This window comes from Capsicum annuum, chromosome 1 (genome assembly GCF_002878395.1).
Source record: "Capsicum annuum cultivar UCD-10X-F1 chromosome 1, UCD10Xv1.1, whole genome shotgun sequence".
Lineage (NCBI taxonomy): Eukaryota > Viridiplantae > Streptophyta > Magnoliopsida > Solanales > Solanaceae > Capsicum > Capsicum annuum.
The window spans coordinates 170,452,891-170,474,072 of NC_061111.1; the positions used below are offsets into that span (position 1 = coordinate 170,452,891).

The 21,182-nt window shown below is 35.2% G+C and overlaps 1 protein-coding gene across 1 annotated transcript; it reads right to left on the bottom strand.

Annotated features, from left to right (window-relative positions):
* Positions 1–18,389: 18,389 nt before the first annotated feature.
* LOC107841106 (basic 7S globulin-like) lies at positions 18,390–19,703 on the bottom strand. The gene is given in 1 exon segment (NM_001324592.1): positions 18,390–19,703. A coding segment is annotated over 1 exon segment (1,314 nt).
* Positions 19,704–21,182: the final 1,479 nt, after the last annotated feature.

The following is a 21,182-nucleotide window of genomic DNA, read 5'->3' on the forward strand; positions in this document are numbered from 1 at the left end:
CTATTTATTCTTGGCTCAATGACACCGCCTTCAATGAATCCGCCACATTCATCGATTTATCCTCATTAGTTTGTATTCCAACAATAGACTTATAACACATCGATGACTCTTTACCACCATATATCAACTCCAATATGTTTGCTTCAGCATGGGCTGGCAATGGATTTTTTGTTGATGTTTAGAATATTCGGGACTTGTATGTTAATCTAATTTGAGTCGATCAAATCCTGGATGGCTCTCTTCAAATACCAGTATTTCTCAGTATCATGCCTCGGTATGTCAGAACAATAAATACATCTTACAGAATAATCAAGATTCCTCAGAGGTGGATTCAAAAGCCTTCCTTGAATTGGGCTCAAGACCTTCATCTTCCTCAACCCTTGAAACAAACTAGCATACGAATCCCCAAAAGGTATGAACTCATTCTTGATTGCCTTCCCTTTCTTAAACTTAAGCCTAGGTTGAAAACCAGATTTGGAAGGGTTTCGGTAATTTTATGGAGTTTGGGGATGATTTTGAGGGTCTGGTGCACACCATTGTGGGTAAAAAGGGGTTTAGAGGTATAGTTATGTGCTATATACTGGGTATGGGGGTGGTGGAATAGAATATAGCAGGTTTTGTAGAGGGTAGTAATGATGGGGGGAGTATATACAGCTTGGCATAGACTTGGGCTTGGGAATAGGGATAGGGGCGAGGCGGTCTTTTCATATAGGCTTGTGGTCCAGCTACAACAGTCACCATATCCTCCTTCTTCTTTTTCCCTTCAAAAGTTCTAGAACCACTTTTAATTGCTTGGGTTGTGGCCTTTAATGTAGTAAAACTCATAATTCATCCGGTCTTGATACCCTCTTCTATCATCTCACCCATTTTAAGGACTTCGACAAATGGCTTACCCATCGCCGACAAAAAGTGTTGGAAATAGGTCTCTTATGCCTGAATGAAGAACTCCACCAATTTACTTTCTTTCATTGGAGGTTTTACCCTAGCGGCCTATTCATGCCACCTTATCGTGTACTCCCCGAAGCTTTTAGTACTCTTTTTCTTCATATTAGTTTGGGATTTCTCATCAGGAATCGGCTCTATATTATATCAAAATTGTTGCACAAATTTGTTAGCTAGGTCATCCCAGCTATTCCACTTGTCGATGTCTTAATCCACAAACCACTCTGAGGCTAGACTAGAAAAACTTTCACCGAAATAAGCCATGAGTAATTCTTCTTTACCTCCAGCACCCCTTAATTAATTACAATAATTTCTTAAATATGCCACTGGATCCCTTTGTCTATCATACTTCTCAAATTTTGGCATCTTAAAGCCAAGAGAAATGTTAACACCTAGAAACATGCATAAATCTTTATACGAAACACTTTTATAACCTCCAAGTCCCTGTGAATTTCTTATGGCCTGTTCTAGACTCTTTAATTTCTGCGCTATGACTTTTTGTTCCTCTATTGCAACAGGCTTCTCTATATCAAATAGAAATGTAGGTGGTTGAGTATACCCATACGGTTTATCTATATTCAAAGTAGGCTCTGGGGCATAATACTGATCTTCTAAAACCTTCAACACCGGCTCACTAGAAAATTGAGAAAGCATGATTGTCGAACGAGTAGCATAAGTAGGAGATTCAGGTGGTGGAGAATCCATAAACATAGGTGTTAGAGATGGTGTTGGATGGGCAGAGGGACTATTGAGGGACTGTCAAGGGTACACTAGAAGTTCTAGGATAATACTGATGTGGCGTGAATCCTGGCGCATACTGGGGTGTATAAGTAGGACCAGAAAACTGCACTGAGACAGCAGCAGATAATTGGAAGTATTGTCGAGATCATTCAGATATGAAGAAGGAGGCATACCACAGATCTAGGCTTGGTGCATCTCTGCCAGTTGTTGTCTGAGCCTCAATATCTCCTCATTATGTTCTGAACCCCCTTCCCCAGGATTATGGTTCAGATCAATGAGTGAATTTTCTACCTCTTTGTTGGACATGGCGAGCCTTGCTTTTGATCTAGTGAAGTAAGGATGACTAGACAGAGTGCTACAAACTAACCACTTTTATCTAAATAAACTTGCTCATCGAAGACAAAACCCGTTAGGATTAGGTCACACAACAAGCATGGAAATCACATTGTATATTTGTCCTAGATTCATGCATATTTCTAACTACCTTTGAGGGTAATGAGGCCATTTTAACATCATCCCAATCTCTCCCTTAATTTATCTTCTTCTTCCCCTACCATTATACCTTATTCTTTTCTACTTTTAGCCCTCGCTTCTCTCTTCTGTGCATCAATCTCTTTTTTCTCTCTTTTCTTCTCTAACTATTCTTTCTCTCTTTTCTTCTTGCACTATTATTTCTTTCTCTTTCTTCTCTTGCTACTTTCTTCTTTTAATTATTCTTTATGGATTTTTCTTTTCTTTAAAAGAGAAAAATTAAGGAAAAACAAAGAAACAAAATGATTAGATTGATGTGTGAGAAACTGCTAACACATTTAAGACATTTAACCAAGAATAATTGCAAAGTCTTAAGCAACTTTTGTCATTTTTGATTTGTTTATGTCTGATTTTATAGTTTAAGCTGATGGGATAGAGAACCAAAAAGAATGGAAGCAAATAAGTAAAAATCTGGAGGAATCTGAAGAGAAGTGTGGCTGACAACATGTGTGATAAGCCGTCATCCCTGTGATACGCTATCACAGTTATCTTCAGACTTAACTAGAGATTTGGCATAAGTTAAAGTTATGATGATACTTTGTGATAAGGCGTCAGGATGGTGATAAGGCGTCAGGAGCATCGTCATCCTTAAACAGAACATGAAAGTTGAAGAAAGTTTATGACGACATCCATGACACGTCGTCAAGATGGTGATAGGCGATCATCATCGTCATCAGCCTTAAGCAGCAAGATCCAAAAATGTAGAGGAGCTAACAACATCCGTGATAAGCCGGCACACTCCTGATAAGCCATCACTGATGTCGTCATTTATTTTAAGAAAAAACTAAAACTTCTATTTTGTTTCCTTATTTAGGGTTAACTATTTAAAGCCTTGTTTAAGGGTTTTCTAGATATAAAAAAACTTATCAATCAACATATTTTTGGATAGACAATTTTTTTTTCTCTCTCTCTCTCTAGACCAATTTTTTTAGGAGTTTTGTCTTGTGAATCAATTTAAGTTATACTTTTTGATCTTCATCATAGTTGTAATTTAATCTTCTCAATTATGAATTCAATTTGTGTACTTGTTTCTTGCATCATGAGTGGCTAAACCTTATTAACCTGAATTATAGGATCTAGGGTTAGGTCATGAAGAGGTGCTAAATACTCAAGACTCAATAGATGTCAGGATTTCTTGATAATTCTGAGATGTTAATTAATGTTTATTGGTTGCAAATAGTAGGTATACCTACTTTGATTTGCTTGAGAAATAAATCATAAATAGTAGGAAGTGAATTATCAATAGGGACTCAAAAATACTTCGTTTAATAATCAGTGTTGTAACAAGGTTGATTAACCTGAGGTAAAATATGGGCAGTAATAGAGATTCCCTAAGTCCGAGAGGATTAGGAAATTAGACACTTAAATAGGTCGAGAGAGATTTAAGCATATAATCGATAAAGATAGCTTGTTATCCTAACCATCGTGAGAATCTTGAGTCACCTTAGGCATCTATCATGTACCGTAATCCCTAGTGAACAAAATTCTAGTTATTTCATAAAATCTTGGTTACAAACATCAAAATCAAAGTGTCAAACAATTATTTGTGAAACTTAAACCCCCATTTCAGGAGACGTTAAACTATCAGTGAATTACACCGTAAACAACTTGGGTTCACATCATATTCCCTATGGGATTCGACCCCACCCTAGTTGGTTTTATATTGACAATGATGGCTTACACCCATTCAAGAGTGTAGTTTGAGCGTTATCAAAAATGGCGCCGCTGTCGGGGAATACAGTTGTAAACTAAAAGTTTATGTGTGCTAATTAACTGTTAGTTTAGTTTCCTAAATTTACGTTTATTTGTTGTTTCTATTTATTGCAGGTTCTTTGTTGTTTATGCCAAAAACAAGAAGTTTTGGAGAACCGTTATTGCCAATTAATCTGGAACCCCAACTGATCAGGAGAATGGATGAGCAATAAGAGGCAAAAAGATTAATATTTTTGCCAAGGCTCAGGTGAACGTATAGAACCAGGGTCAACCAGTACGTCACCCAAACCATGATGATGAATACTTGAGTGATGAGGAATTTTTGAATCCTCAAAACCTAAGGTGAGCTGAGAAAATTATTGCACCAGTGCAGTGAAATTATGATAGAAATAATCTAGTTAGAGGAAGGTATGATCAACACCCTATCCATTACGAGGTTGATGACGATGATGAAGGAATGGATGGAGCAGGTGCAACGGTTTCTATCATTTCTCCACCGTTGGCACCTGGTGCAAAATTCTGTATAACAAGTACCATGATCCACTCCTGAATCTGAAGGGGTTGTTTGGAGGCCTGCCTGGTGATAATCCGAACATGCACTTGGTGAAATTCATCACTATTTGCAAATCTTTTGATATTCGGGAGTGAGTCAGATTGCGATCTGATTGAGATTGTTTCCATTGTCACTGTATGGAGAGGTAACAATACGGTTAAATCAGCTGGAGCCCGATTCTATAACCAACTGGAGACAGTTGAAAAAGGTGTTCCTAGAATGGTTCTTTCCTCCCTACAGGAGGGTACAGTTGAGGGATGAAATCAGTAACTTCAGGTAGCTCCCAACTGAAGCCTTGCATGAAACTTGGGAGAGATTCAAGAAGAAGCTGGCACAATGTTTGAACCACAACATGACAGATTTACACTTGATGGAGACTTTGTACAGAGCTTTTAACTCTGTGACAAAGCCAATTGAAGATAATACTGTGGGTGGTTCACTCATTGACCTCTCTTTTCTAGAGGCTTCAAATATGTTGAATAGAATGACCAAACAGAGTCGGGCCTGGCATACAAGGGATTCTATGGTAGCAAGCCCGACTATTTCTATTGGTATGATCGTGGAGCAGTGCATAAGGGATGAAGAGCGCGAGAAGACATGGCCCATTTGAAGACACAGATGGACTTGCATACCAAGCACTTTTTATCAGGCAAGACTAAAAAAGTTAAGGCTGTGGAGTCTCAGTGCACTGTTGCTACAAATGCAGATGAGGAGACAAACTATGTGAGCAATCAGGGGGGTTTCCAAGGCAATAGCCAAGGGAATTAAGGTCAAAACTTTTATGACAAGCCTGATTATAAAGATAGGGAGCAAGGACACTGAAGAAGCAATAATGATAGGAGTGGTTTGTATGTTCCTCCTGGAAGTTGAGATGTTGCACCAACTAGTTCTGGAAAGATGTCTATGGAGGACATGATGAAAAAATTGCTGAAAGGAGTTAAGGCTACCAACTCGGGGGTAACTACAATGAAGAGTGAATTCTCTACCCTGAGTCAGTTGGTTAGTTCACTCTCCACTTCTATCAAGAAGTTGGAGCAGCAGATGAGCCAACTTTCCACAATACTGAACTAAATAAAAAGTAGTACTTTACCTAGTGACATGGTTCAGAATCCGCGGAATGATGGCTCATGTATAGCAATTACCACTAGGAGTGGTAAGATCTTACCTAGACCTTTTGTGGGAAACTCTATAGATGATGAGGTGATTGTTGATAAATCTTAAAAAAGTAATCCAGTGGAGTATGAGAAGCTGGAAAGTTTTGTTGACTCTTTAGAGAAGAAAAAGGAGAAGAAAGAGGAAGTGGTGTTGAAAACTATCCCTAGACCACCACCTCCCTTTCCTCAATGATTGAAGAAGAAGGCTGATGATGTAAAATTTAGCAAATTCTTGGCAAAGCTCAAGCAGTTGACAATTAATGTGCCTTTGGTTGAGGCATTTGAGCAAATGCCAGGCTATGCAAAGTTCATGAAAGACCTTGTAACCAAGAAATAGAAGGTTAGTCATAAGCCAAAGGACAATCTTATCCATTGTAGTGCTATCTCTACAAGGTCTTTAGCACAGAAAAAGGCAAACCCGAGAGCATTTACCATCTCGTGTACTATTGACCCCCTGAAGTTCACAAAAGCACTATGCGATCTGGGAGCCAGTATAAATTTAATGCCACTGGCTGTATACAAGAAATTGGGTTTGGGGGATCCTACCCCAACAAATATGCAATTAGTAATGGCAGATAGGTCTGTGAAAAGGCCTGTGGGCATATTGCACGATGTTTTGGTAAAGGTAGCCGATTTTGTTCTGCCTACTGATTTTGTGGTCTTAGATTGTGAGGTGGATTTTGAAGTGCCTATCATCTTGGGTAGTTCATTGCTCGCAACTGGGAGAGGGCTGGTATACATGGAGTTGAACGAGCTAAAGTTTAGGTTCTACGACAAAGAAGCACGTTTCAAAATACACCCACCCATGATTCAGCCAAAAGAGATGAGTGTGTTCTCAATCGTTAACGTCTTCTACGATGATGGTAAAGGGGTATCAACTGGTTCTCTTGGCAAATCCTGAGTAGTCAAGATAATCAAGTCGTTCCACAACATTAAATCAGGCGTTGCATGGGAGGCAACCTATGACACCCGAGATGGATCCATTCCAGGTATACTCTAACCCTTAGTTTAATTTTGCTTTGATTTTGAGTTGAGGGTGTAGGGTAGTCTGTTTTTGTAACATATTTTGTGGTAACTAGGAGAAATACAAGTACAGAAAGCAGTTGACATGTTTTTGATTAATTTTTAAACACCTCTCCAATTTTTGTTGGCAAAGACTATATGAATTATATTTACTTGTGACCATTGTGAATCTTATTGTGGTATTAGTTCTAGCTGTGTGATTATCATTACTGAACAATTGCATGAACTAGATAAGTGATGGTCTGCAATATACTTGTGTGCCATGTGTGTGTGAGCAACTACTTAATTCCCTCTGTATGCTAAAGCCAGAACGTTCTTAGTTTGTCTTACCATGGTTAAAGGATAGGGGTTAGGAAAGGATCATAGGCCATTTTGTTGATTAACCCACTTTTAGCCTAAATAGCCTACCCTATGTGCATTATATCCCTTGATCCCTGTTTTGAGCCTAATTAGCCTATTTCTTCCTTATGATACCTTTCACCTTCCCATTTATGCTATAATGAACCTGTTTGGCCCTGGTCCTCCTTGGACACTATGCACCTTGCCCTAGGCAAACAGCCTAAGTTAAGGGTGGCTATCATAGGGGTGTATGGTGTAAGATGAGTATGAAGAAGGGTAAAATAAATAAAAATATGAATAAAAGTTGGGTGCAATTCTAAGAAGAAAAAAAGAGGCACCCAACTTGAACATGTGTGATCAATGGAAAAGAAAATGAAAAAGAGGTGAATAAGTGAGCCCCGAGAGAGTAGTGTAGTGTAAAGGAGGCATAGTCACTTTAAATGACCTTGAATACCATACCAGCCCCAGCCTACATTGTAAGCCTAAAAGAATTCCTAGAGTGATCCTAACTGGCCTATCTGAAGTCTTGGTAATAAAAATAAGGGCAAGCCTATGAACTTGGCATACACTGATTTGAACTTCATTTTGAGAGTGACAGTATTTTGATGATCCCCACATTTACATTTTTGGTTTATTATATGCAAGGAGGGAGATTTCTTTGTTGTGAGAGCACAATGGTATTGTTGCTAGCTACTTGCTTGTTTAGATAGTGCAGCAATGGTATATGAATGGTTGTTGTGGCTAAGATTGATGTCATCTCTTGAGTCCTTTGTGTTACATTATTGTTCTTCAATGGCATACACAGTTGGCTTTAATTGGATGGACCTTGGAGGTGGTAACTATGTTTGAGCTTGAAAGAGAAAATTGGCTGCTGAATATGCTATGTATTCTCTTAGTTATGTTGAGTTGCTTGAGGACAAGCAATTGTTTTAAGTTGAGGGTGTTGATATGTGATCAATTTCTAACATATATAAGACCTTTAACCAAGAATAATTGCTAAGTCTTAAGTAACTTTTGTCGTTTTTGATTTCTTTATGTCTGATTTTACAGTTTAAGCTTATGGGATAGAGAACTAACAAGAATGGAAGCAAATGAGTTGAAATCTGGAGGAATCTGAAGAGAAGTGTGGCTGACGACATCTGTGATAAGCCGTCAGCCCTGTGATAGGCTATCACAGTTGTCATCTGACTTAACCAGAGATTTGGCACAAGTTGAAGTTGTGACAATACTTTGTGACAAGGCGTCAGGATAGTGATAAGGCATCAGAAGCGTCGTCATCCTTAAACAGAAGATGGAAGTTGAAGAAAGTTTGTGACGACATCCATGACACGTCGTCAATATGGTGATATGCCATCATCTTCGTTGTCAGCCTTAAGCAGCAAGAGCCAAAAATATAGTGGAGCTGACAACATCCGTGATAAGCCGTCACACTCCTGATAAGCCGTCACTGACGTCGTCGTTTATTCTGAGAAAAAGCTGAAACTTTCATTTTGTTTCCTTATTTAGGGTTAACTATTTAAAGCCTTGTTTAAGGGTTTTCTAGATATACAAAAACTTATCAATCAACATATTTTTTGACAGACGATTTTTTTTTTCTCTCTCTCTCTCTAGACCAATTTTTTAGGGAGTTTTGTCTTGTGAATCAATTCAAGTTATACTTTTTGATCATCATCATAGTTGTAAGTTAATCTTCTCAATTATGAATTCAATTTGTGTACTTATTTCTTGTATCATGAGTGGCTACACCTCATTAACCTGAATTATGGGATCTAGGGTTAGGTCATGAAGAGGTGCTAAATACTCAAGATTCAATAGGTGTCAAGATTTCTTGATAATTCTAAGATGTTAATTAATGTTTGTTGGTTGAAAATAGTAGGCATACCTACTTTGAATTTCTTGATAAGGAAATCATAAACAATAGGAAGTGAATTATCACCAGGGACTCGAAAATACTTCATTTAATAATCAGTGTTGTAACAAGGTTGATTAACCTGAGGTAAAATCTCGGCAGTAATTGCGATTCCCTAAGTCTGAGAGGATTAGGAAATTAGACGCTTAAATAGGTCGAGAGATATTTGAGCATAAAATCGATAAAGATAGCTTGTTATACTAACCACTGTGAGAATCTTGAGTCACCTTTGACATCTGTCATGTACCGTAAGTCTTAGTGAACATAATTCTTATTATTTCATACAATCTTGGTTACAAACATCAAAATCAAAGTGTCAAACAATTATTTGTGAAACTTAAACCCCCATTTCAGGAGACGTTAAACTATCAGTGAATTAAACCATAAACAACTTGAGTTCACATCACATTCCCTGGGGGATTCGACCCCAACCTAGTTGAGTTTTATATTGACAACGATCGCTTACACCTATTCAAGAGTGTAGTTTGAGCATTATCATAGATCGAACCCAAAAAGTAGGTTGCCTACGTTCATGTTGTATATGAATCAGATCTTGCATAGTTAGGAAAGTATGCACAAAGTTTGACGACCTTCTTTTGATTTTTTAATTTTTTTTTACGAAGAACAAATGAAAAAGAAAAGAAAAACAATGCAATATCACTACATTTTATAAAAGAAACAACTAAAACAGACTTCGAATTTAAGACAACCTTGATACTAATCAATAAATCCTGAACAACACTCTAGACCAATAGGACAACACACGTAACACTCCTAATAAAGACTACAATGTTAAAACAAACTAAACACTGACTTAACAAAGATATAACAATACAATGACAGAAAACAAAGGACTCAAACTAAATAAAAGATAGGAAGTGGCCCTTCAAACTACTGCATTGTGTGATGGCCCTGAATGAGATGGGCTTGTCTATGAAGTTCTCGCTTTCCCACTCAAATTTTGCAACATATCCTGCAATGACACTTTGATATTTGGGAGGAAGCTTCTGGCACGTGTTCCTACCTCTTGGGGATACACCTGAAAAGACTTTTTCATACCCTTCCATCATTGTGAGCAAACCTGATAACTGAACTCTCAACGACTCCACTTCACCCTTGTATCTTTACCCTTATGGTTGTCAACTATGCAAGTTTCCCATATTCTCCCTCTGAGTTTCACTAGTAATGGCCTACTGACACCCCAGGGTATGTATTGTAGCCAGATCCCATATCTCTAAATGTACCCCAAATTATCTGAACCTTCTTTGAGGGAATCTACACCCATTTTTGTTGCATTATGCTAGAATTGCTTATATTTGATTTCACCCTGGGCTATATCACTAAAGTACTCGATATTCTTTTGAAGATACATTATTGGTGGAATGTCTTGAGATCTACCCAACTGATGTATTACCATACTCAGACTGTAAGGTCTAGTGTATTTGAGCCCTATCAGAACCAGAAGAGGTTGTACACGACATTCAGACAAGATTACCTTCGGATAGAGCCATCGATAAGTCCAAAGGATATTGTCATGAGTTCTTGATTCGAGAAATTTGACCTAAGTATTGACTCCCATAGGCAATGAGAACTTATCAAAATACATTCTTTGTTCAATGGTGTCCACTCACTCATTCAAACAACGGTCAATCACATCCAATCTAATCAAAGAGGTAGCATGCAAATATTCCATCATCCATAGTAGTAATATCAAATTGCTTCTCTCAAAAAATTGCAGCCCCCCTCTTACTTCAGTCAAAGCCTTATACAGTTTCACCAAAATTATAGGTATGATAGTGACTTCATCCTTTTTGTTGAATAAGGCCATCACTACTGATTGTAAACGGGTGTTGACACGCCTTTCATCTAACGGGAACACTAAAGTACCTAACAATGCCAGACAAAAAACCTCAAGACACCGTTTTTTCTAATTCTTCTTAGTGGTACAAAATTCATCCCAAAAGTGATCAAAGCATTCTGGAGACCCAAATCTAGCGAACAAATAGTCTAAGGAAATCCAAGATTGGTTCAGGAATCCTAGGTGTTCATTAACCTTCAAACCATAACCCTTGAGAAATCTCCTGGTTGAATGATTTTGGGCTAGGATTAACTTCTTATCGATATAAGGTAACTGAAACAAATTGGATATTTCTGATAGGGTAGGCATCATTTCACAACCTCCGAACCTAAACACCAAACTGTCTGATTCCCAAAAGGTCAATGCGGCCTTTATTAGATCTAGCTGGGGCGTGATAGTCAAAAGTGATATAAGATTGCCTAACATTTTCTTTAGCTCATGCTTTTCAGAGTAGTTGAGCATGCCCCATCATTTGATTAACTTTTGGGGCACCTTGGAAACCATCAAGACTCTAGACCCTATGGACGGCTCCATCTTATAACAACACACAAAATTATTACTCAAGATTCAATATGGGTAAGAGAATTCTCGAACCTCAAGATTTTAACACAAGCAAGTGTCACGTGACATAGGGACAGGCCGATCTATAACTCAAAATTGTTGAATGGAAATGCTAAGAAGACTCATCCTATTTGGCTATGACCAGTAACAAATACTTGACTAAGCAGAAAATGGACCTAAACTGGGACTAAGACAATGATCAAACTAAAAGATTATCGGACCCACCAAGGGTTGCCTACGTATTTCGTCCTGAGATACGAGAATCTGGTATGCGTAGTTCGTCCAAATTGGACAAATAAAGATTAAACAACCGACTGAACCATAACCTAAGAGACACAACCACAAACAGGTGATAAATAATGTTAATAAAATCTTTTTGGCTTATTTTCATTCGACACTTCACATAAAAATGACACCAACAACTATGAAAGAAAAAATCTTTTTGGTATTTTCGTTATACGAGATGTACAAAACTTCCATCATTTTAAAAAAGTGCCTATTAAGAAAAATCTTTTTGAAATTTTTGAATTATGGATGCTTACTAAAGGAGACAAAGAAAAATCATTTTGATCGTTTTTGACAAAATGAGTGCAAAAAGTAAAAACTCTTTTTGAATTTTTTTGATTGTGAAAAACAAAACCATAAAGAACTCTAAAAAAAAAACTACAAAACTCTTTTTTTACTCACTTTTCTTTATTTCTTTCTCTCTCTCTCTTTTTTACCACTTTCTTGTCTACGCACTTTACTTCTAATACATGCTTTCCCTAAATCAGTTTGTTAAATGACCTCGTCACCCTAAAAAATACAACATTTAGCACATAGGAATGCTTTTAAAGTGAGTCTCCTATAAAGGACCAGGTGGGTCCCTCTAGGTCTCAATATGATGCAGATAAGCATGACCTAAAGGCTGACCTACATTGGGGTCCACTAACAAGGCTGTTCGGGGGAGTGTATAGTCGATAGTGACTACGACAGCTTTCCACCCACTCCATACGTCCGACGGCTCCCCCTCCTAAAATAAGGGTAACTCAGCTAGAGTTCGTGTAAACTACGTGTACTCCAGAAATTATTACAGAAAAATTGACTCGTGTTATGCAAATGATGCCAGATATGACGTGGTAACACATAAGAGAAAACATCATAAACGCGTAGCAAGTAGACTCTCAACAAGGATAAAACAAATACAAATAATAACACAAACAACGTCTATACACCCATAATGTCAAACTAAGTCAATACAACTCCAAAAATAAGACTTTAATAGAGTCGCCTGTGCTATCATACCCCTTTTTTTACCAAAAAGATAAATTCTAAGTTTGAAAGAATTTTTATTATTAAGTGACAAAAAATAAAGATTTGTTTCCAAAAGAATTTTTACAATTAAACTTAGAGTCGCCATTTAGCATAAATCTAGTGTGTCAAGCCACCTTTGGAAAATTCTTTTTCAAAATGATTTGACTCTTTAAACTGGTTTGCAAACAGAGATTCCGGTTAAGAAATTATGTTCACCGAGGGAAAGGTGTTAGGCATCCCTCCATCCCGTGGTTCGACCACGGTCACTTCATGGAGTATATCAACTAATTTAATATTATGAAGTGAATAAACCATAAAAACACATAACACAAACAAAACAAACAAACAAAAATCCCAAAAAAGTTAATGTCCAGTCCAATTATTACAAAACAAAATAGAAAAATGCAGAAATAAAAACCTACTTCATTCTAGACCAATCCTAAACTACACTTCAATGCTTTACCCGATGCCCCAGGACTTCACCACGAATGTCCTCCGAGAATAAGATACTTCAGGGCATTCCCCGGTGAATAAATACAAATGAACTTGGGGCATTCCCTAACTAAATGAATACATTTTCAATTTTTGCGATAAAGTAGAAAGAATCATTCACATCCATATTGAAACATTCAACAAAACTATAATCCCTAAATTTTGCCTACCCAACCTACGTTTGCCTATCAATTATCGGCCTAAACATGATATTATCGATGTTAGCCAGAGTTGATATCTATTTCAATTTAAACAATCATCAATGAATCGAAATAATCAAAATCCACCCTTGTCAACTTTCAATTCCCGCCACAAATTTTATTTTTTAACACACAAGCTTTCCACATAAAATAATTATCCACCACATTAGCATCAAAACCTGTATCATGATCAATTATTCAACATCAAACATCCACGAGATACATAACCATAATCATCAAACACATAATCATAACATCAATCTAACAACTTAAGATAAAATAGAGAGAAAAAGTTAAAGGAATGAACCTTTTGAGTATTTTCGAATGAATTATAAAGAGAATAAAGTTGTCTCAGAACCTCGAAGAAAACCAAAACTCAACTATGAGCCAGCTCCAACACAAAAATCTTCAAAATTCGATACAAACACAAAAACCACGAAGAACAAGCAAGCACCCAGAACATGAACTACGAACAAAGTCAAAACCCGTACACGAAATCTCACCAAAATCAACCCAAATCTCTTTGGAATCAAATCAAATAGATCGATATAACACTAATATGACCCATTAAAAATGAATGAGACTGATTTTTTTGAAATTTTCTCCCATTTAACGATATTTTTGCTGAAACGGAATAATAGACAACTGGCTTAAATATTTTTTGGCCAAACTCATCAGAAAACTGACCAAAAGATGTGAACTAACGGTGTATCTTGGTGTTGTTGGTGGATTCGAGATTCAGACCCCGACCAATAGCCCTTTTTCTAGTGGTTTCGAATGGATTTTGTGATGTTTGATGCATTTTCGATGAAGCCATCACCGAAACAGTAACACGAACAAAATGTTTATGTTTCTTCTTCAACCCTCGCTACGCATTTTCTCATCCATCACCGATTGTGTGTGTTAGTGTATGTTAATAGCGAGATTTATATGCGTGTGTAATTCAGTGCATCTACTGAGGAGTGTGTGCGTGATCATGAGTTTTTTGTGTGTGAGAGTGCGATTGAGAGATGTTGAGAGTATGTGTGTATATGAATTCTGTGGAAGCCCCTAGTATATATTGATGGGTGGTATATATTATGAATGAAAAAATTGTGAGTGTGTGAGCTAATGGCCAAAATTGTGTAAAAAGGTGGGGGGTAGGGTAGGAGTGTGAGGTGTTAAAATTTTATTAAAGGGAGTGGCTAATTTTGTTATCAAAAGAATATTAGGGATTGGGTTCGTTAGGAGTTTGTTATTTTGTCTTCTAGTGGGGAAATTATCACATGATTGAGGGTACACGGTAGGATAAGGTAAATAGGTGAAATTGATTTTCGAGAGGGAAAAAATTATGTGTCTACAACACTCTAAGGTTGCCCCACCATAAGGGCCTTTTTGTCATTTCCTTGGAGCAAAGAGGCGCCCATGGATTGTAAAGCCTCATTTAGGGCCTTTTGGTTTTTTACAATGTAATAAGGTTAGGACAAGACTTTAAATAGCTCTTCTTAGTTCATTTTTCAGCAACTTTGATGATATTTAGAAAGATATCTCTTAGAGAGTGTTTATACAATTGTGGAATCACTTGTGAAAGTATGGATCCACTTGTAGCCGAACGTGGATTTATTTGGTGTTGGTTACCCATTTAGAAACGAGGGTTGCTTGGGGATTCTGGTTCTCTTGAGGTCTTCGTATGAGTGTGGTGTTGTTATTGTGAGTATTTAGGGGTTTTAGTATTTGATACACACTTTAGCTTCTATTTCTTGTAATAATCTATGTCTCACTATCTATCTATCTTTACATATTGTTGTCTTTGATATCTTGCCTCGACTTTATTGTTGTTTCCTTAGTTTGTTTGTTGGTTGTTTTGTATTCTTTGTTAGTTGGTTTGTATTATTACCCTTTACTACTAGTAGTAAAAATCAACGTAAATGTTTGACTTCTAATTGAAAAATATCGATTCAATCTATGTTACGATTAAATTGAGTTTCAATTTATCATGACTATAATCAACATAAATATTTGACTTTATGATATTTTTTTGATAACCGTGGTATCCGGGATAGGTTGCGTGCACCAATTAATGTTAGGATTAGATTGTATCTTAATTTGTCTTGATCGACTATAGTCAACATAAATGGTTGACTTTTAATTAGAATTATTAATTGAATCTTTGTTAGGGTTGAATTGAATTTCAATTCGTCGTGATTATAATCAACATAAATTATTTACTTCTACTTGAAAAATACTGATTCAATCTCTATTAGGATCAAATCGAGTCTTAATCTATCACAACTATAGTCAAAATAAAAGATTGACTTCTAAATGGGAAATGTTGATTCAATCTATGTTAGGATTGAATCATATGTCAATTTGTCACTATAGTCAACATAAATGGTCGACTTCTATTTGGAAAATGTTGATTTAGTATATACTAGGATTAAATCGAGTCTCAATTTGTGAATTTCATGACTCGACAACACAATTGATGACTTCTAGTAACTCAATTTCAATTCTAAATTTATTTTTAATAATAATAATAATAATAATAATAATAATAATAATAATAATAATACTTGACTTGATAATTTTTTGAGTTTAATTTTGATCAACTATTTAAAAAACTTAAGTGAAATAATAAGAAAAATACCTTAAGGTTTTAGATCACACTATTATTGACTTCTAATAACTCAATTTCACCCTTATGTATATTTTAAAATTTTATTTTCATGAGATTAAGTGAAAAAAAAATAAAAAGATACTAGCTTTGAAATTTTCTTTTGAGTTTAGTTTTGACAAATTATTAATATATATTTTAGTGAAAATATATGAAAATGCTTTAAATTTTTAATCAACACAATTATTAACTTCTAATAACTTAAGTCACCCCATATATTTTTAAGATGATTTTTAAAATAAAAAAATAGTCTAACTTTCAGCAAATTGGGGGAGCCCATGAACTAACATTCAAAATTATCATATGTAGCTAATGTATCAACTGTATGCAATCGACTTTATTCGATATAAGATTTAAATACAATGAGAGTAATTACATGTAACTTCACTTTTTTTCTATTCTGTTTGCGTTTTCTTTTTTCTTTTCATTGTTCACTCTTTTCTAGTTCTAACTTTTATTTCTCTTTTTTTCTATTTTTTTCTTCTCAGTTTTTTTCGTTTTTTAGGTTTTTTTTTCATTTTTCTTTTTTCGCATTTCCCTTCTTTTTTGTTTCGTTTTCGTTTTCTTTGAGTACTTTCTCTCATTTTTTTTCCTTTTATGTGTCTTCTCTTCTTTTTTTTTTATTTTTCTTTTTTCTATTTTCATTTCATTTTTTCACTCTTCTATCTCTAGCATCTATTTCTCTTCTTTTTTTAAAAATTTTTCTTTCTATTTTATTTTTTCATTTCACTTTTTTTTGTTCTATTATATATATTTTTTTGTATTTTTGAAAAATATGGCTACATAAAATATAAATTATGAATGATAACAAAAATAACACAATCGTTTATTATATTTGTATTTACATCAACATTTATATCTTTGTATTCATTGATACAATTGTATTTGTATTTTTATTTTATATTTCGCACTTGTATGGATGTACTTAATCGGAAAGAAAGACAATGAATTGTAACTCCTTTCACTCCCTCTATGAGGGATCATTTAATTGTAATTAATTAAGATAGTTTAAACTTGTAGTTTTTTCCTTTTAATATTTATTTTTATGAGGTGAAGTGAAAAATGATATAAAAAAATATTGGATTGAAATTTTTTTCCGGGTTCAATTTTTTCTAACTACTTTATTTTCTTAGATAAAATAATTATGAAAATGCATTATAATTTTAGTGAAACAATATAAAAATACTTTAAAAAATAAAATATAATTTAACTAAAATAAATTTGTATTTTAACGCGGCTGCTTAGTATCAAAATAAGGATCTAATGATTATAATTTTTTGATCAATTTATTAGAATAACATTATATGACGATCCCAACAATTTTTATTTATTTAGATAATCTTTTTATACAGTTAAATTTTCAGTTAAACCTATATAAACTTAACATGAGAGTTATTTGGAATCGAGATAAAATTTCTACACTAAAATTTTTAAATTAAACTTAATTAATTTACAGTTAAAATATCATGTTAATAACCATGAATTCAATTTCTATTTAAAGGTGAGCTCCTTTTGTTTGTAGACAAAATAAAAATGAAACTAAATGAAACTAACTTTAAAAGTAGTCATATTATTTATTAATTACTCTTATATAAATAAATTAATTTAACGAGTAAACTATCATTATTTTTAATCTCAAATTTTATTCATGGTATCTCTTAGTTAGATATTTTTACTATTTGGATTCATTTTTAAAAAAAATCATGGGAGAAATTTTATAGATGCGATTTATGAAGGATTTAAAATTTAAAAAATGGCGAAAAAATAAAAATATTTAAAACCTGTAGAGTAAAAGAACTAAAGAGATAAAAGTATTAAAAGAAAAAAAGATATAATACAAGTCAAAAAATGGTGATTCAAAGGCTTCAAACAAGATGAGAAGCTTAAAAAAATTAAGGAAAAAGTAGAACAAAAAAAGTAAAAATTTAAGGAGTAATATAAAAGAGTAAAGTTATGTTATGATATATGGAATAGTAAAAAATAAATAAGAAATAAAAGTTAAAGTGATTTTGCTTTTGGTGGAAAAACTAGATGATTTTGGAGCCTAAAAGATATAGTAATATAAAACAGTATAAAAAGAAATAAAAAAAAAAATCAAGGCGGTTTTGCATTTTGAAAGAAAAAATAAGTGGCTTTGGAGGCTAAAGGGTCTTGAAGTCTTTTTACACCATTTCTGTCATTCGAGTCAAATTGATTCGAGTCATTTAGCAGCACCCTGTCATATATACCGCACCCTATCATATATACCATGCATTATCCAAATTCCAAACGCAACTTAACAAAGTTTTTGGACGCACAAGTTACAAGATATCTTATAGTAATGGAGGTCCAATTATTATACAAGTGTTCAAAGGCAAACTTTGAACATTATTAAAATTCAATACACCAATCAAACAACTTTAATTTGGTCCACAGACAACTACCTAATTAAGCAATTGAAGTGAAGTTAAAATTGGCACATGTAGTTTGTCGGAAAAGGATTGAAGATGTGAATCCCAATCTCGATCTTGCAATATCTAATTGCAAAAGGTTGTCCTCAATTGTATGGCCTCCAATCACTATAGAAGTCCTTGAATTGACACCACCATCTACAAACCCAAGGCACAAAACATTTTCACTAACTTGCACCATTGAGTTTGCTCCAAAAATGGTCCAAATCACATTTTCATTTTGCAAAACAAGATCAATTTGTGGCACTGCTGGTCCAACTCTTGTACTTCCGATGTTTCTTGAATCAAAGCAAGCCCCAAATGGAGCTACGGATGCGACCCTAGTGACATTAGCAAGCTCCTTCACAAAGAAATTTGTAATAGCATTGTATAGTGAAGTTTCCAACACTGTGTAAGGATTCACTGTGCTAATTTTTGTTCCCCCTACACCTTGATTGTCAATTGACAACAAAGTTGTGTTTATTGGGACAACTTTTTGGTTGATCTTGACGGATTTTACTCCAATAAAGTATTCAGAAGATGGTTGTCCAGCGGAAAAGGCTGAAGCTGTACTTACTGGATTGATAAGAAGTGGAGTATATTGAAAATCATTGTTGGAGAATTCCCTATTAGGAAGGAAAAAATATGGACCATCTCCAAAAAGTACAACACCCTTGGACTTGCTAGAGCTCAAACAAACAGCAAATTTTCTAGGGAAGCTAAATTCAGCTGAGAATTGAGAAGGAAGAGAGATTCTTGTTCTTCCAAGACCAGCCATACCCTTAACACCACTAGCAAGACCTTGTAAAAGAAATGTAGCACCACAAACAAAAAGAAAATTTTTATCACTTACGTTCCTACCAGGATTTTTTCCGTTAGAAGATTGTACTGACACAACATCAGAAGCTAACTCCCCACTAGTAGCGGTTCGAGTAACCGTGTTGTCAGGAAATAGGCCACACGTGTTATTGTTGCAACCTGGTCTAGGTGGAGAAAAGCATTCTCCACAACCGGTTGCTCCGGCCAGTGAGCACTGGGCGGAGCGACACCGAGCCGGTTTATAGGAGGAGGACACATAGCCTTGGTCACAATCTACCCACAAAAATTGGCCACCAAGGTCAAGAGTTAAACTAACAGGGACAAGAGGTGTTCTTTGTTGGATTTGTGTAAGGTATTGGAGAGTCGAACCATCTTTCATGACCGGGATAATTAGGCCTTTGGGACGGAAAGAAGTTTGATTTTGCGCAATAGTTGAAGTAAAGAAAAGAAAAGAGCAGAAGAGAATGACATGGAAACAAGAAGAAGATGCCATGGTTACTATAGAAAAAAAATGGTTGATGTGTTGTGTGAAGGTGTTGCAATTGAGGAAACGAGTGGAGTTTATATAGTTTTGAAAAATACATAAAATAATGATGATGGAACCTCGAGTAATTACGTGCAAACTTGGAGCAGCTATGACAATGAGTTATTTGCCAACTCAACAAAATCCAGAAGCGTAGAGGGTTTGATTTTTGACTTTGTTTCCTTGACTTGACTTAGTTTGTCATCTCGTTAATTTTTTAGTTTTCTTTGTTGTAAAAACTGAAAGCTCTATGTAAATCTTACAAATATCGTGCCGACATTATCTTTAACAGTAATTGCATGTACCACCTCTTGTGCATATCAAAGATTATATAATATTACGTGGATTAATCAAGCTTAAATGATGGAGCTAATGAATAGTGAAAGTTCATACAGTTGATTCATGCAGCTTGTTCAGGCTAAGACGTAAGACATAATTATTACTATTATTATTGTGTTGTATGTGTTAGAATACGATTAGTACTACTTTTAATATTAAACTCTACTGATTGTCTATCTGTGGAACAAGTAAGTAAACGTGGTTTACAGAAGGAAAAACCGAACACAGTATTTTTACGTGGAAAACACCCGGCTCAAGAAAGGTGTAAAAACCCACGACCTGTACCTCTACAGGATTTAACCCCAACTTCACTATAACTCTTGAGCCTCAACAATCAGCAAAATTACAAGACTTTTGTAAACTAGGAATTAAAACTTCTAACTACTATAACTACAAAAACACAAATCTTCCCAAGATAAGTGTTCCCAAGTCTTCGAGTTCCCTAACTTGAGGACACAACTCCTAACTCAGTTTATAGATCACTGAGACTAGAACAATGAATCAAGTGCTCTAACAAGTCTATCATCAAAACTCCACATGCTCTAACAAATTCTCCCTTTTTTATGATGACAAACATAGCAGCACAACACCACAACAACCTGACATACTCACTAAGGAAGTTAAGTAAAAGAATCATAATGAAACACAGGTTAGTCAATTGGGTTATAAGCATTGTATAATCTTTTCTTCCCCATTTTGATATCATCGAAAAGCTGGACCAATAAGTGAAAAGAGCTTAATAATTCATGGCCACTAGAGCTATTACTTAAACAATGAAGACTTTAGAGCAAAAAAAACATACAATGCATTAATAACACAGAAGTGAACCACATAAAGCAAAAAAACCATTTCATTGATAGATCAGAATATAATGATCACAGCCCATTAAAAGCAATAAGAGAGAAATAGCTTAGACCAAAAGCAGGAAGGAAAGATGCCTAAGACACTAAGAGGGACTTAAGTGGATGAGGAAGAAGGAATAAGGGAGGTCAATTTCCTAATGATATCAACATTGTCAGCTTTTTCCTTTTCCAAGATCGCTGTGAGGGAGGAAATTTGAGATTGAAGGACCTATTTCTCCTCCTCATAAGCAACCTGGGCAGCTTCCCA